Genomic DNA, 16,474 nt, shown 5'->3' with positions numbered 1-16,474 from the left:
TTAACCTTTCCTCTGTACTTTTAAGTTGATTCCATGGGTGCATCCCATGTCTCTTATTTTATGCGTCCTCTATCCTCTATCCTCGCTTGAACCGGAAGTTGTTTCGTGTGCGCCATGTTTACGACCATCGCAAAGCTCTCATTTGTGCTCGGGGGAGAGAGGATAGAGGATAGAGGAGGCATATCAGAGGAGCCATAAGCAATGATACATGTGAGCATCCTATGCGGAAGTCTTTTAGCGGTGGCCCCGCCCCGACTGGACATCGGTTATTGATTAGACGCTGCAGCTGATCGGACAGATCTTATACCTTGCAACATCTCTGTAGTTTCAAACTGGAGTGAAGACAGATCACAGATTAAACTCAAGTGTGTCACCACAAGTTTTACATTTTATTTATGACTCACCATGTAGTTAAAACAAACATATTTCTGCATTTATAATGAATTTAAAAAGATCACTCTATATGCTTATTTCCACCATTCAGATTTATTATGGATATTATTAAAGTTTAAAAAAAAAAAACTTTGAATCAGTTACAGACAAAATCAAAGATTCCTCTTTACTCAAGGTCCACTTGCAGCTTTTCAAAGAGTTTATTGTTGTAATTTGTTTCCCAAAGTTAAGATGGTACTTTCACATTTGACACAGTTAGTTTCTCCCAGTATTTTATTTCTTGAATCAGGGTGACAACAGCACAAAGACCATAAAACTGCAATGACATCCAAGATAATAACAATAGTCCATATCATTGTACAGCACTGAGACTGCCACTGCATGACTCAAGTCTCCATGCTTATAGTCCAGTGGGACTGTGCAGACACAACCACATGGATGACTGATAAATCACGGATTGGACTATGCCGAGGCAGCTGGACTGTTGTACACCAATCACACGGACAGGAAGCCAATTTATCATTCTACAATAAATATATAATTCAAAGGCTGACTGGTAAAAGTCAGAAACGTATCAAAGTATATTCATATCAGAAGGGGATGACACTGACACCAGAGGAAAAGTGGGTGATAATGGTTTGGAAAAAAAGATGCATCGACTAATCCAACTCAAATCCAAGCACAAGCCATCCCCAGCTGAGTCTGTCATCTGCAGTATGTACAGTATGGACGTATGTGTGTGTCAGGTTATGCTGGTATTTTCTAACAGTACACAGTGTGTCTGTGTGTGTGTGTCTATGGTGGTGGTAGGGGGCGATCTATCGGTAGAGGTAATCTGCTTGTATGTTGGCGGCTATCTCTGCCTCCCACTTGTCTCCATTGTTGAGGAGCTTCTCCTTGTTGTAGAGCAGTTCTTCGTGGGTTTCAGTAGAAAACTCAAAGTTAGGACCCTAAAGAAAGAAGGAAAGAGTGTGGAGAGAAGAATGTGAGGTCAGTATGAGTGAGGACAAAAACATTTACAATAGGTTCTCATTAGGACTCATAGGACTCATTTCATGTCATTTGGCTGATGCTTTTGTCCAAAGCGACTTACTATAAGTGCAAACAACCTGAAGGTACAAGCCTCAGACCACAGGAATCAAGTAAGTACATAACTTTAAGAGCCATCTGTAATCGCTACAGGAGTGCTATATCTTATATTTAGATAGGGCTACCATGACCTAACCGAGGTATTGTTGGAAGAGGTAGGTCCCCAGCCTGCGGTGGAATATGTCTATGTGTCTGAGGTCCTGATGTCGGTGGGGAGCACCTTCCCCCATTTGGGTGCCAGGACAGAGAAAAGTCTGGAAGTGGTTTTGAGGCAAGTTGACCCACGCAGGGTGGGAGTCGCCAGCTGTTTGGCTGATGCAGAGCAGAGAGGACGGGCAGGGGTGTAGGGTTTGACAAGTTCCTGGATGTATGTAGGACCTTAACCGTTAGCAGCAGAGTACGCCAGAGCTAGAGTCTTGAAGCGTATCAGCCACTGGTAACCAGTGGAGGGAGGGAGGGGTGTTGTGTGTTAAAATTTGGGAGGATTGAAGACCAACCCAGCAGCTGCATTCTGGATGAGTTGCAGAGGTCGGATGGCTTTGGCAGGCAGACCTGCCATGAGGGAGTTGCAGTAGTCCAGGCGTGAGATGACCAGGACTCAGATGTATTCTTTAAGCTGCAGCCCGGCAGTATGAAAGGACTTTTGGGGGCCAATAAAAATGAAATACAAAAGCTTGAATGCTTGAAAGCCTTCCTGATGTCAGGCTAAGAAAAGCATATGGATGCCCTCTAACTTCTGCTTCAGCTGTTGTTGCTTGTTAGCTGCTGATAGCCTCCAAGTGAGCAATAAAGTCGTTTAGCTCACTTGTAATAGACAAATTGGGAAGGAGGGTGTTGTCCCTCAGAGTTCATTAAAATTTGGTTTATCTGCTTAATGTATTTCATGTCAGGCTGTACATTATCAACTATAACACACAGCAAAGGAGCCAGTGGTTATCAGATTATTCTCTCTCGTCAACAATAATCACACAATGAGCATTGATCTCTTTAACAGATCAATGGGTTGGTTTTTTTTAATTTTTTTTTCAAGGTGACACCTCCTTCTTCCCCTCCATTTCAGAAATATACTCCTCCCTTGCCACTCATCATCACTTCTCACTGGATAATGTGCCAGCTGTGTGAAAAGGAGCTCACCAACTGTTTGGCACACACAACTCTCAGCAAAGATAGTAATGATGCAAGATGGCTCACCCCTCAGAAACTCGGCTCTAGAGAATGATGACAGGTCCGTTCACAGCAGAATATACACACCATGATGTAACAGACTAATTATCGAAAATTTCATTTGTCTGCAACTAGTTATGTCATTGATTGTGCACCCCTTGTTGAGGACCTTGTGTGTCATACATTTTCAGAATCATACACGCACCTCTACGATGGCGTCCACAGGACACGCCTCTTGACAGAAGCCACAGTAGATGCATTTGGTCATGTCTATGTCATAGCGAGTCGTCCTCCTGCTGCCGTCAGCACGAGTCTCTGCTTCAATGGTGATGGCCTAGACACACACATTATTGAAGATGAACAGACACACTGACAGAGCTCCATCTCAGACTTTTCTCTAATTGGCAATCTATGTTTGTTTTTATTTTATTTTTTTACATAAAATGTACAGTGGCTTGCAAAAGTATTCATACCCCTTGGATGTTTCACCCTTTTCTTGCTTTAACACAGGCAACAGTTGTTGTATTTTCAGTCTCTCCTATCTGAGCCAACGAAGCTTATAACTCCTGCAGAGTGGTCGTAAGTGTCTTGGTGACCAACCTCTCTTTTTTTGTAGCCATCTCCTGACTTATACTTCTCAATGATCTTTTCTCTGAGTTACTAGGGGTGTTCTTCTGTCTTCATGTTGAAGTTGTAGTAGGAATAGTGAACCAGAGACTGGACCTCACGGACACAGATATTTTTATACTACGATCACTTGACACACATCAACTGCACTCAAGTGATCTCCATTTTACTAACTGTGACTCTGTTGAATTAGGTCAGTTACTTCAAAGGGGATGAATACTTATGCAATCATTTATTCTACCTTATATATTTCTAATTAATTGATACTATTTTGTAAAAATCTGTTTTCACTTTGATATTAAAGAGGGTTTTTTGCAAATTCTTTTTAAAAAGGCCAAATTATATTGACCATGATTTCATGTGTAAAAGCAAGAAAAGGGTGAAACATCCAAGGGGGATGAATACTTTTGTATGGCGTCATATTTGAGTCAAAAGTCGCGCAAGCGTTAACACATCTGCACGCGCATTTATTTCATGTCACACGCGCAGATTTCAACTGCCACGCACACTTGTTTGATCTTCGCGCACATATTCAGCAACCGAGTGAAGCAGATTCAGGCGCGCTCAAGTAAACAAACAGCAACAAGAGCGAGCACGGGGGAGAGAGAGTTGTTGTGCGTGTTGCTGCTGTTTGTTTACTTGCGCGCGCCTGAATCTGCTTCACTTGATTGCAGAATATGTGCGACTTTTGACTCAAATATGACGGCATACTTTTGCAAGCCACTTTATATTTAATCACACACTTCATATATTATTCACAGTGAAAACAATTACTTATTGTTTAAACACACTGACAGCCAAAGTAGTTTTGCATGATAAATATTAAAAAGAGAGACATGATGCATTCAAGCCACATCTTGGGGACCTGTGTGTGTGTGTGTGTGTGTGTGTGTGTGTGTGTGTGTGTACCTGTGCAGGACAGATAGCCTCACACAGCTTGCAGGCAATGCAGCGCTCCTCTCCTGAAGGATATCTGGTGGAACATCATCACAAAGACTTTGTTAATGTTTGATCCGCAGTACTTATATTGTACCAAGGACCCCCTTTAATATTCTAAAATCACATTTTAACTGTTGTCATTAACTGATATGCTAAGGTCACTTTAAAAAAGTTGAGCATTGAGGTGACAACAAACCATCTGATAATTTTACTATGTTTTTGTGTAGAATTCATATTCATACTCTTTCCTGTTCTTAAAGACTGGTGGGTTTATGGAGACAAGCACTACTAGGTTCAACATCCTAGTTGTTCACTTAGAGAGGGAGTATTTGATGATGTCTTAAAATTAACAATACAATAAAATGTTGAGTTTCGATTGATCCCAGACAAGTGTTAAACTGCCAGAGAAAAACATAAATCGGCAGATTGGAATATTGTTAATTACCCAAGAATGCATCAGGGTCGCGTTAACTGAACATTTTCCCTGTTAAAAAGCATCCAGTGGCCATCAGTTATGTTGACAGATTGGAACTGGAGCATTCTACTGTGACATTCAATAATTCACACCCCTGTCCAGTTGGTGACGTGTGCAATAACTGAGCGCAGTGACTGTGTGAAATGGCATTTTCACTATTATCAGCTAGTAACCAATGTTATAATAGTTTTGGATTTTTCATTAGTTTTAGTTTTAATTTTCTTGTGATTTTTTGTTTTCAAATTAATTCGTTTTAAGAGTGAGTTTGCTAGTTTTAATTAGTTTTTATTTTTGGAAAATGCTTAGTTTTAGCTTAGTTTGTATTAGTTTTAGTGTTAGTTTTTTTTTTGTAATGGGGTATTTGTTGGGTGCCAATTCAATAAGGTCACAATAAATGTTCCTTTATTTCCTTTGTCTGATCCATCTCAGCCCCAATAAGTTTATTAAGTCATAAAACCAGATAGATTAAATAGATTTCATATCAACCAAAAAGGTTTATGTATGAAAAAAGTTGACAGACAAAAACACAATACAGTTTCAGTTAGCTATCGTTTTGCAAAAAACTCTTGTTTTTTATTTCAGTTAACAAAAATGCTTTTTAAATTCTAGTTTTCATTATTTCCTTCGTTTTTCGTTAACTCTAATAACCTTGCTAGTAACATACAATTGCAAAATGTCATGGCCACTGAATGTCCAATATTTCTTTAAACAACCCAAGACTTGTGATGGTGTTGATAACCCTGGTTAAAGAGGAACTGGCTGACTTCAGTCATGTACACCAATCTCTGTTCCCCTGCTCAAACTAACATTATCCATGTTAATAATCAAAGAATAAAAATGCTATCAAATATGTCTCAATATTTTAAAAAAAAAAGTTTTATGACCCTGTGCCTCAAAATGACAACAGAAAAGTCTAAAGCAACCTCTGGTATGTGTGTGTATGGTGGCAGGTGGATGAAGAAAAATGGGGAAAAAGTACAGTATTATGCTATTTTTTTAATTAAAAAAATTATTTAAAAATTACAGAATGACTATTGAAAATTTTGCTTGGTAACATAATACAAATTTAGACTTTTAAGCTGATGTTGCTACAGACATGAATTTAGATAACTCATAAAATCAGCTCCTGTATATGTATATAGTGGAGAGATGCCCTGTCAAGTAGGGATGTCACGATTACAGATTTTCACGATATTACGATTATTTTTGCATTCATTAATTTCATACTACTATGAATAAGTTAAATCACATGAACACTCCTTATAGGTCTGATTTTTTTTTTATTTCCCTCTTTGGATGCTCGCATAACAAAATAATAAAGCAACAATGTAAAGTAACCAAAAAGTACAAGAAAAATGATAATAATACAGGGGGAATGTCAAATATACTAAATGTTTAAGCTATTAAAATCATTTTAATAACTTGTTTGTCTAATCTTATGTGGCCAGATAAAAATATTTATCGATTATTATGGTCCTTTAATTTTATTTTTAAATTACATTGCCACAAATAAATGAGAAATAAATGAAAGGGACAACCCATAGTGCTTTTACTGCTTTTTGCTCCATACAGAAACAGACGGAGGTAATGTAAATGTTGACTGACTGAGGACCTTTAGAGCAGCTATTCTCAACCTTGGGGTCCCGACCCCAATTGGGGTCGCGAGATGATTTCTGGGGGTCGGCAAATAATTTTGGAAGTCAGCTCTTTCTCCACTGTGTTAAAGTGTTCATGTGTTTTAGTCTTTTTGGTAATTTAATGTCTTTTTTGAGGGGTCATTTTGTGTCTCTTTTGGACATTTTGAATCTCTTTGGACATTTTGAGTCTCTTTTGGTAATTTTGTGTCTTTTTTTGGTAATTTTGTGTCTTTTTTGGTAATTTTGTGTCCTTTACGGTAATTGTGTGTCTTTTTTGGTAATTTTGTGTCCTTTATGATCATTTTGTGTCTTTTTTAAAATCATTGTGGTCAATTTGTGTCTTTTTGGTCATTTTGTGTCTTTTTTTGGTCATTTTGTTCCTTTTGGGTGATCTGAACTGTGCGTGTGAGATTGTGTTCAGTGAGGGGGGGTCGCGGACAACATGCATGTTAAATTGGGGGTCGCGAATCAAAAAGGTTGAGAACTACTGCTGTATAGTATTACATGACTTTTTCTCATACATACATTGCACAGTGACACTGAAACTGTTTGACGACTCACTCACTATGAGACATGTTGGGCTTTATGTTACGTTACGTGATGCGGTTTAACTTGTCCCGTTGCACTGTTTGCCCAATCAGTGTCGCACACAATTAACGGCAAATGACACGGTAAGTATTTTCTACCAATGCATTATGTTGGCAAACATTGACATGACTTAACCCAGTTACTATTTACCTTTACGTGGTTATCCCGCAGGTGTTGGAACATGTTTGATGTATTGACTTTTTTAACAGCAACTTTTTTGTGGCATGTTTTCCACCTGGGCAGACCATTTTCAACAATGACACCTCGGTCATTTTTTGGGTAGCCAAAACATTCCCACACGGATGATTTTACAGGTTTTTTCAGAGGGAATAGCTCTTCCCCTTCCATGCTTTACCTCCTGTCACCTCCGTCTGCAGCTGCACCGACCCAAAACAAAGCAACACAAGTGGTGACACGCGGTTGTTGTGTAACTTTATTTTCATTCCAGGCGAATTGCGCTGATGTACCAGCATGGTTCCAGCATAATCTTTTCCGGAAATTGCCGGTATTTAGGAAACATTACGATTGACTTATCGTGACATTTAATACCGCGATTAATCGTGAAAACGGGTAATCATGACATCCCTACTGTCAACATGTTCCAGGCCATCCTGAAATACCCGGATTATCCGCTACACAAAACCTTTATGGACCAAAAAAACAGCAGTGGACGGCTCCTCTCTCTGTTGCAGGATGGAGAGGTTCAAAAGATCCTTCTCTCCTACAGCCATCAGGCTGTCTCATTCTTCAAGAGATTCTACCAGACTAACTGAATTTACCCTCGGAGATAAATAAAGTAATTTTGAATTTTTGTAGTGTTTCGCTCTTTGTAGTTTCTGTGGTTGCCGTGGTGACACAGTGAGCCACAGTGGCAAATTGAAAAGGTTAGAACATGAACAAATTAATTTGCATTTTGAGAGCTGTGCATGTTCACAAGAGCTGCAGTCACCCTCCCTCAGATTGGCGTGATGTCAGATTATCACTTTCAGAAAATCACAGGGATTGTAATCTAATGGTGGAAACGTGTTGGGGTGAGGGGAGTTTCCCCAAGCGTAGCCATTTCTGCAGACATCTACATCTTTCCTAGCCTGGCTTACGCCAGACTAATCACAAATGAGATTAGTCTGGAAACCAGCCATTCATTTCTCCGTAGAGGAGGTGTGGTTTACGATCCTCCAGAGCCGTTTATTGGGCGCTTAGAATGTCAATCAAAAGCGTCTGTAGGTAGCTCTTAGCCAATTGTATCAGTTATACCTAGGGATGGGTACCTTTCACATTTGAACCAATACAGTACTGATACCCGGTACCTGGGAATCGGTATCGGTACTCAACGGTACCAATTTTCGGTACTTTTGCGTTTGTTTATGTGGTAATAAATGTTAATTTGTTTAATAATAAAATCTCAATTTTTCAATTCAAGCTATTGATTTCTCAAAATATAAACTTTAAAAAATGTATCACAATCCACTGAGTTGGTAATAAGTGGCCGTCCTCACCTGCGCAGTGCATGTTCTCCTCTGAAGCGAGGTGACAGGGGCCCCTTTTCAAATGGGTAGTTGATGGTGGCAGGCTCTCTGAACAGATAGCTCATTGTCATGCCCAGACCTGACGTCAGAACACATGTTTGTCATGTTGGTATGAAAGAAATACACATCTCAAACTAATACATACAGATCACATGGACAAGGAACATTTTCCATGGGAAACAAGAGGTGATTTATCTCGTCACAATTTCTGTGAACATGCAATAGCTTCCTGATGAAGCATTTTTAAACATAAACGTGATTACAAAATACGTTGAAATCATCTTGATTCAATAAAAACAAAAGAAACCTAGTAAGGAAAGAAAGAATTAATTAATATCTCAACAGCCACATGTTAATGTTTTATTGGTGCTGAGCTATTCTGCCCTACAAAGTCTAACTGCAGTGAAAAACTGCTTTAAAGTTTAACGTTTTTTAACCTGGCCAGCCAAATGGGTTATAGGTAGATCAGTGATATGAGTGATACTCAGTGATACTTTCTACATGTATTGATGATGTCATTTTTATGCTCAAAAATCATGACGATATATTTGACCTTTGACCCCAAAATGTAATTACTGCACTCTGGTTTTGCATCACGGTAAAAGGTTTTAATAGAAATGACTAACAGAGTGCAGTGTCTACAGTGTTGTCTTCTTTCAGCTTTTATATTTTGTTTTCAGTGAATAAATATTTTCAAATTGACTTTATAATAAGTGTGTTTAAAATGTTATATTTTAGTCTTAATATAATTTTATCTCACTTTTTTACTTAATTACTATCTAGATAATTTCCCTATCAAATAATCTTATAATTTAGGTTATTCTTGTCTTCACTATTCAACACAATAAAGAAATACAAGGCTACAATGTCTCAGTCAAAGAAAACTGCAGTTACTGCAATTTTTATGATTATTTCTCTGAAATAAAGCAAAATTGGAATCTAAAATTTTGTCACAAGATAAAACAGACATCAAGGAGTTAATTTTTAGTTAGAACTCAATTTCGACCAAAAATGTAGTTACTGCAGTTAGACTTTGTAGGGCAGAACAGTACTACATGAAAAAAAGCATTGCTAGAATTATTGTTAGTTAAAGAGAAATCTGCAAAATGCATTTTTATTTATATATGGACTATATAAGACTTGAGCTGACCTCTAAAGAGCTCTGTCCACAGCAGCGTCTGAGCAGCTCGGTCTGTGATGGACTTCACATCTGTAGGGAGCTCCTGGGCATTCACATACTCTACACACACACACACACACACACACACACACACACACACACACACACACACACACACACACACACACACACACACACACACACACACACACACACACACACACACACACACACACACACACACACACACACGCGGTGAGAGAGATGGTGGAGAGAATGGTGTGAGTATACTGTGATGGGATAAAGCAGATAACAAGAGATGAATATCGCGAAAGATCTCAAAAGTACAGTGGCCCTGAAGTGCAAATCACATCCGCAAATCGGAAAACACCACAACAAATCAAGAAACACAACAAAACAGAAAACACAACTTCTGTTGGTGTTGGCCCTGGCTGTCCAGAGTCCCGCCAACACTTCAGAAAAGCCCAAAAGCTTCAAATCTGTGTCAGCACAAACAGGAAGAAAGACATAAAGATGAAGCTTAGGGATGACGCCGATCGATCGGCAACTGAACGAAAAATCAGATCAAAAGGTTAAAATCACCGATCGCACTATACATGTGCTTTGTGCGTAACAAGTGTTTGTTATGGTGTGATATACATTCCGGATCCAAAGGTGGCGGTAGTGCGCCGAAACGCTGCCGCTTTAAAATGAAGAAGAAGTGTTGTGTTGTGGTTACGCAGCCTGCATGCACCTACACACACCATCAACATGTCTGCCATATGGAACTTTTTCCAAGTGAGTGAGTCCGATGTCATACACGCTAGCTGCAATTTATGCAAGCGTTTAGACATTTAGAGAAATCTTAGTATGACAGTGAGCAATATTAATATGTTACACTGTACTGTGTAACAATGTGCAATAATGCCACCAATGTTCAGACTGGCATTTTGAGTTTGTTTAGCCTGTTAAATAGGCTCAATTTTATTTTAATTTTATTTTTTATTATATATGCAACAATACAGCCATTTAAAATGGATAGTATCAATAAATGAACTTTCAACATGAAGCTCTTGCCTGTTCTTGACTGCCCTATAGAGGCCATGTTGGCATATTGTTTTCCACAGTGCCACTGCTGCTATGAAGGAATATTAAAGTTACTGCTATGCAATAAATAAAGGTCAATCTAGGTAATCTAGTAGTATCTAGTAAATAAATGATTACAAGGTTAACATAAATGAAAGACTATAGGCCTGTCCATGAGTGGATAATTGATGGGGGGAAAACAAGTAAAATCTAAATATTAATATTGTCCCACGTGATCGATTGGTTCTGATCGGTAATCGGATCGGTGAGGCTTTAGGTGATCGGTATCGGTCCCAAAAAACCTGATCGGACCATCTCTAATGAAGCTAGATTCGCCCATCACTTGCTAGCTTGCTAGCCCAGTGATCTTGCTTCGTACCACAGGCCCCTAAGGGCCCATCAAAGAGAAACATCAGTGATAACAATACAACACAGTGAGGTGCATTTTTATTGTAGCCATACTTACTGAACCCTTCCCTTTGTGTGGACACGCTGAAGGACCTCACTAAATTATGGCTGGCCACAAAAGTGCCTGAAAGAAAAGTAAATGATAATGTGCAATATCATTAAGGTACATCCCAATACAAGACGACACAACTAAAGAAACTTCACAGGTAATGAATGTGTGCTGTACATGTTATTGTGGCAAAGACACAACTCCTTGTGTTAGACCATCTGCAGATCTAGTTCTATATTCAGTCTGGCATGGCTTATATTATTGACCCAGATGGGATAAAATATTTAACAACTTTTGTTGTGTCACTTTTCATTCTTGTGTTTTTTTAACTGTGTTACTACTATCGGGCCAGTTGCACTCAAATTACTAGTATTTTATGTGCAACTGGACAGGTTTATATTACTGTGGCTACGAAATCTTACCTGGCCTTGACACAGAGTAAAGCAATCGCAATGTTGCAGCCATCACGTCTTCAAGCTGGAACAACACATAATACTATTGAGGAACAATTCAAAAATAGCGACTGCATCAAAACGTTATGGGACATTTAAAAACTGGTCTGCACATATTAAACAGTCGCTCCTTCCTCCAAGTTGTTTGCCATCATCTAAATGGTTACAGTCCCGCTTGGTTGTGGGGGGTTTAAATCCTCTAACATGTACTCTGGTGAAAGTGCCTTGTATCTTTGCAAAGATTACCACAAGAGGGGTGGTTTCACATGCTTTTTTCAAAGAGGCACATGTCAGTGCAGGGTCTTCCCTATGTTCCCCGCTCAGGGAACACAGGACCCTTTTTTAGAAGCTGATAAATAAATTATTCAATTAAACACATTATAATTAAATAGGAAATAAATGTATATTATGAAGAGCCGCAACAATTATTCGATTAATTGATCAATAATTAATTATTAAATTAATCGTCAATTATTTTGATAATCGAATAATTGGTTTTTAAATTTTAATTTTCCAAATCCAAATTCTCTAATTTCAGCTTCTTCAATGTGAATATTTCTGGTTTCTTTGTTCCTTTATGACAATAAACCGAATATCTCTTTCTTTGGTTTGTGGACAAAACAAGAGATTTGAGGACGTCATCTTGTGGTCTGGGAAACACTGATTGATATTTGTCAACATTTTATTGACCAAACAACAAATTGATTAATCATTTAAAAAATCCACAGATTAATCGATAATGAAAAGAATCCTTAGTTGGAACTCTAAAGGAGACCCAGTTAAAATGTATGTAAATGTATACATAAACTAGAAAATTTCCTCAGGGGAAATTTTGAAAGGGCCACAGGGGCTACTGCCGGTGTGTGTACACTATGATGAGATTCTTCAGAGATTTCAAACAATTAATACTAGTAATGTTATACTATATAATATACAAGGAGCACACTTACAACAAGCATTCCTCTTCAAATATTTATTTACAGCAACCTATGCCCTTTAGCCTCAAAATGTGTGCGCATATGTGTGTGTGTTTGTGTGTGTTTGTGTGTGTGCATGTGTGTGTGTGTGCATGCATGTATCTTTAACTGTTATTACATTAAATGACCAGTGTGTGCGTGCGTGTATCTTTAACTGTTATTACATTAAATGACCAGTGTGTGTGTGCGTGCGTGTATCTTTAACTGTTATTACATTAAATGGCCAGTGTGTGCGTGCATGTATCTTTAACTGTTATTACATTAAATGACCAGTGTGTGTGTGTGTGTGCGTGCGTGTATCTGTAACTGTAATCACATCAAAGCATCAAAGCGTTGGGGTCGACCAATCAGAGCAGAGCAATCAACAGAATTAACAGCTGTGGAATCTTCTGGCACAGTGAAAGCAGCCAGAGGTGGGCAGAGTGAAATTTCTCGCCTCGAACAGAAAGCATTTTTGGCAAAACCATAATACCTAGCATCGATCCGACTTCACTTTGAGCGTCCTGAGTTCTTCCTGAACGTCTACATATGATTTTTTTGAAGAAAAATTAAAAAATAGCTTTGTTAGAGCGATCTAAAAAAACTGTTCCATCTTCCTTTTTTCCGATATCTTCCTGCGTTTTTAATATGGGACCCAATGAGGCTGTTGTTGGTGGTGTTGGTGCCGCATCTGTGCGTCGTACGCCCAAACTATAACTCCGACAGCTTTACCAGAGGATTGTGAGTGAGAAGACAAATTTTCCTACATTTCTATGTATAAATTATTTCTGTAGAGTGGAATTTGCGGCCTGGAGCGCAGTTTTAAAATGTATTTTTTGACAGTTTTACCTCTCCCTCTACACTCTGAGCGATGACATCACACACTCTGACACGAACATTCCGTGCAATACACACCCATTATAATCTCAGAATTTCTCCAAAAATGATCATGGTCATTGAACAGGGATTGATAAAAAACTATATGACCTATCGAAACGTGGATTAATACACCAATACACAAGACTTGTGTCTAATGTTCTTTTTTGCTCATTTTCTTTCGGCCGTCCCATTCATTTCAATGCAAAATTCTGGGCAGTTTTTCGCGACTTACGTCGCGAAAAATTCGTATTCCGTAGAGAAAAGTAATAGCACACCGATCCCGATCAAACCGCACGTTTTGATATATAATTTGTCTACTAGTAGCAGGACGAAATTGCGTCCGCAAGAGGAATAAGAAGAAATCCACAGTATAACAGTAGTCACTGGTCCCTACAGCTATTGCTGTATGGGACCCCTACAGCTATTGCTGTATGGGACCAGTGCTCGGTGCGATTCCCCCGAGGCCCTAATAAGTAATAAATCATCAATGATTAATGTATGATTAACTACATGAAAGTTGACAGAGCTGATAAATATAATTATTCAATTAAACACATAAATAGGACATAAATGTATATCATGAATTCATTTCTAAATGTTCCTTCCCTTTATTCTTCCTTATATCTATTTTTACTGTAAAATAGTCAACATTTCATGTGATAAAAACAGAAACCCTTTTTCAGCTTTGTGAGGGGCATTTTGTGGCGTCTTCTCTTCTTTTTGTTGTTGTTTTCAACACAAACCACTGAGTCACACACTAGAGCAGCTGGAGCCAAAAGCTGCTTCTCCTCCATTTAGTGAGTTTTTACTAAGAGCATGATAGGAAAAAAATGCATGGTAGGTAAAAACTGCTAAAAGAATCTAGTTGTAGTCTTGTAAATAGTGACCCTGAAAGATTCTCAGTCTGTCTAAAATCTCAGTGTGAGACTAAAAACTCTAAACACTTGTCTTTAGACGTGAGCAGGTGTGAGTCTAGAGTTTTCCAGGAGTCTTTTCCAAATCTTGTCAAAGTCTTCTAGTGTATCGGTAGCATTAGGCATAGCAAACTAACTTTGAAGTGAACTCTAACTAAACGTTAACAGTGAACCAGTGACCTAAGCTGACCCACTTGACGCTAACTCTCTGTAGCATGGCGTGTTAAACAAATGTTAGCCAGCAGTATCATACAAAGCATACACTAAATACAGCACACCTGGTCTATAGACACGGACTGGCAGCCTGAGTTAACTCTGGGTTTATTAGTGAGCAGTAAAAAGCCTCGCTAGGCTAACATAGCACTGATTAGTAACGTTAACTGAAGCAGGTTACAGCACATACTGTCAAGGACTTTTACAAAAAGGTCGCGGGAGGTAAATTAAGGGTGATACTAACCATTTACAAATCAGATATAAGTAGTAATAAATTAACTATGTAATGGGAAGTATAGGAGCTTTGTCAGAAATAAGATCTTATTCATTTAAATACTTTTAAACTCACCGAGATGTCGCTATTTGGCCTTCTAAACCAGAACAGCGGACGACTTCTTCTTCTATGTTTTTGGAGTATCGCAAACTAGTTGTTAAAGGTGCATACCGCCCCCTAGTGTTTCTGAGTGGGAACAACCCATACAGTCTATGGAATAACCACAGCACTCTGCCGAGACGGCGCTCCCTATTATAACAGTGGTTCTCAAACGGGGGTACGCGTACCCCTGGGGGTACGTGAGGTTTTAAATTATACATTTAAAAAGTAGTATCCATGCAAAAATCCTTTAAAAATAATTATTAATAAATATTTTAGGAAAATATAAGTATAAGTTTATAAAATGAATTTTATATTCAGTAGGCTATTCAATTTCCTGATCCTCAAAACTAGGATTGTCCCCCATACCAGGATGGTTCGACCCAACCTGTCATATGCCACCTGGCATCACCTGTCAATCACTTGAAAACTCAAAGATGGAGTCGTGGTTGAAGCGTAGCAGTCATAGTTTTAAATGCTTATATGCTCACTGTTTTTACTACATTAGTTTGAATCACTACATTTTATGGTAAATGGTAAATGGACCTGCACTTATATAGCGATTTCTAGTCGATTTGCGACCACTCAAAGCACTTTACACTACAGAATGCGCTCGTTCACCAGTTCACACACACATTCATACTGGTGGCAGAGGCTACCCCAAACCGTCCCACCTGCCACCATTGGGAATTAATTCTCACACTGATGAACACAGCATCGGGAGCAATTTGGGGTTCAGTATCTTGCTCAAGGATACTTGGACATGTAGGCTGCCATGGATGGGGATTTGAATATTATATAATATATTTGCAATAAATTTAGCCATGGATTATTAACATTTAAAATGTTTGTTTTTTTTCAAATGTTGAATTTTGTATGTGTTTATCAGTTCCAAAGTTTAATAAATCAGACACTGATGGCACAGCGCTCTGTTTTTAAGTCTCTTTTTTTTAACCAAAAATGCTTTGCCCTGGTTAGGGGGTACTTGGCTGAAAAAATATTTCACAGGGGGAACATCACTGAAAAAAAGTTGAGAACCACTGTATTATACTATAGCAATAAAAAACAAACATATGTGGAGATAAATAATATAATAATATAAATATAATATGGTGATATCTACAAGTATTAACAGATGAAATGCAGTGATGTATTATCTTAGTATATGTTAGTATAAGTGAGTTGGTAGTTCCATTTATTATTCTTGTATAGTTTAGTAGCCTATATATTGGATTTGATGTGTTTGCTAGTTAGGATTTGCTATCCTGTTTATTTGTATTTTTCTCTCTTGGGTGACCAACTGCAATGATACCAATTTCCAAGAAAGGATAAGTAAAGTACTTCTGATTCTGATTGCTAAAAGTTGCATGATGGGCAATTTGTGTTATTAGCTTAATGTCAAGTTAATACTTCATCTCCTCTTTGCGGGTAAGAGTTTTATACTGAAAAAAGTGAGAAAGAATGACAGTAAAGTGTTTATCCTTCATGTCAGGTCATTTACCATAAATATCACTATGGGCGCATTACATATAAAGGGACGGCTGGTTTGACTATGGCAGGAGTAGGCAACCTGAGGCTCTGGAGCC

General features: G+C 38.4%; 1 protein-coding gene across 1 annotated transcript; it reads right to left on the bottom strand.

Annotated features, from left to right (window-relative positions):
- Positions 1-368: 368 nt before the first annotated feature.
- On the bottom strand, positions 369-14,993 carry ndufs8a (NADH:ubiquinone oxidoreductase core subunit S8a). Its single transcript, XM_059334337.1, has 8 exons — positions 14,865-14,993; positions 11,524-11,578; positions 11,111-11,176; positions 9,589-9,678; positions 8,409-8,517; positions 4,183-4,246; positions 2,852-2,980; positions 369-1,343 (listed from the first exon to the last, which is right to left on the bottom strand). The coding sequence occupies exons 2-8, from the start codon at positions 11,564-11,566 to the stop codon at positions 1,212-1,214; spliced, it is 633 nt and encodes a 210-aa protein (XP_059190320.1). The 5' UTR covers positions 11,567-11,578; positions 14,865-14,993; the 3' UTR covers positions 369-1,211.
- Positions 14,994-16,474: the final 1,481 nt, after the last annotated feature.

Source organism: Centropristis striata, chromosome 1 (assembly GCF_030273125.1).
Source record: "Centropristis striata isolate RG_2023a ecotype Rhode Island chromosome 1, C.striata_1.0, whole genome shotgun sequence".
Lineage (NCBI taxonomy): Eukaryota > Metazoa > Chordata > Actinopteri > Perciformes > Serranidae > Centropristis > Centropristis striata.
Note: the sequence above shows the minus strand (reverse complement) of the source record. Positions and strands in the feature narration are given on the sequence as shown.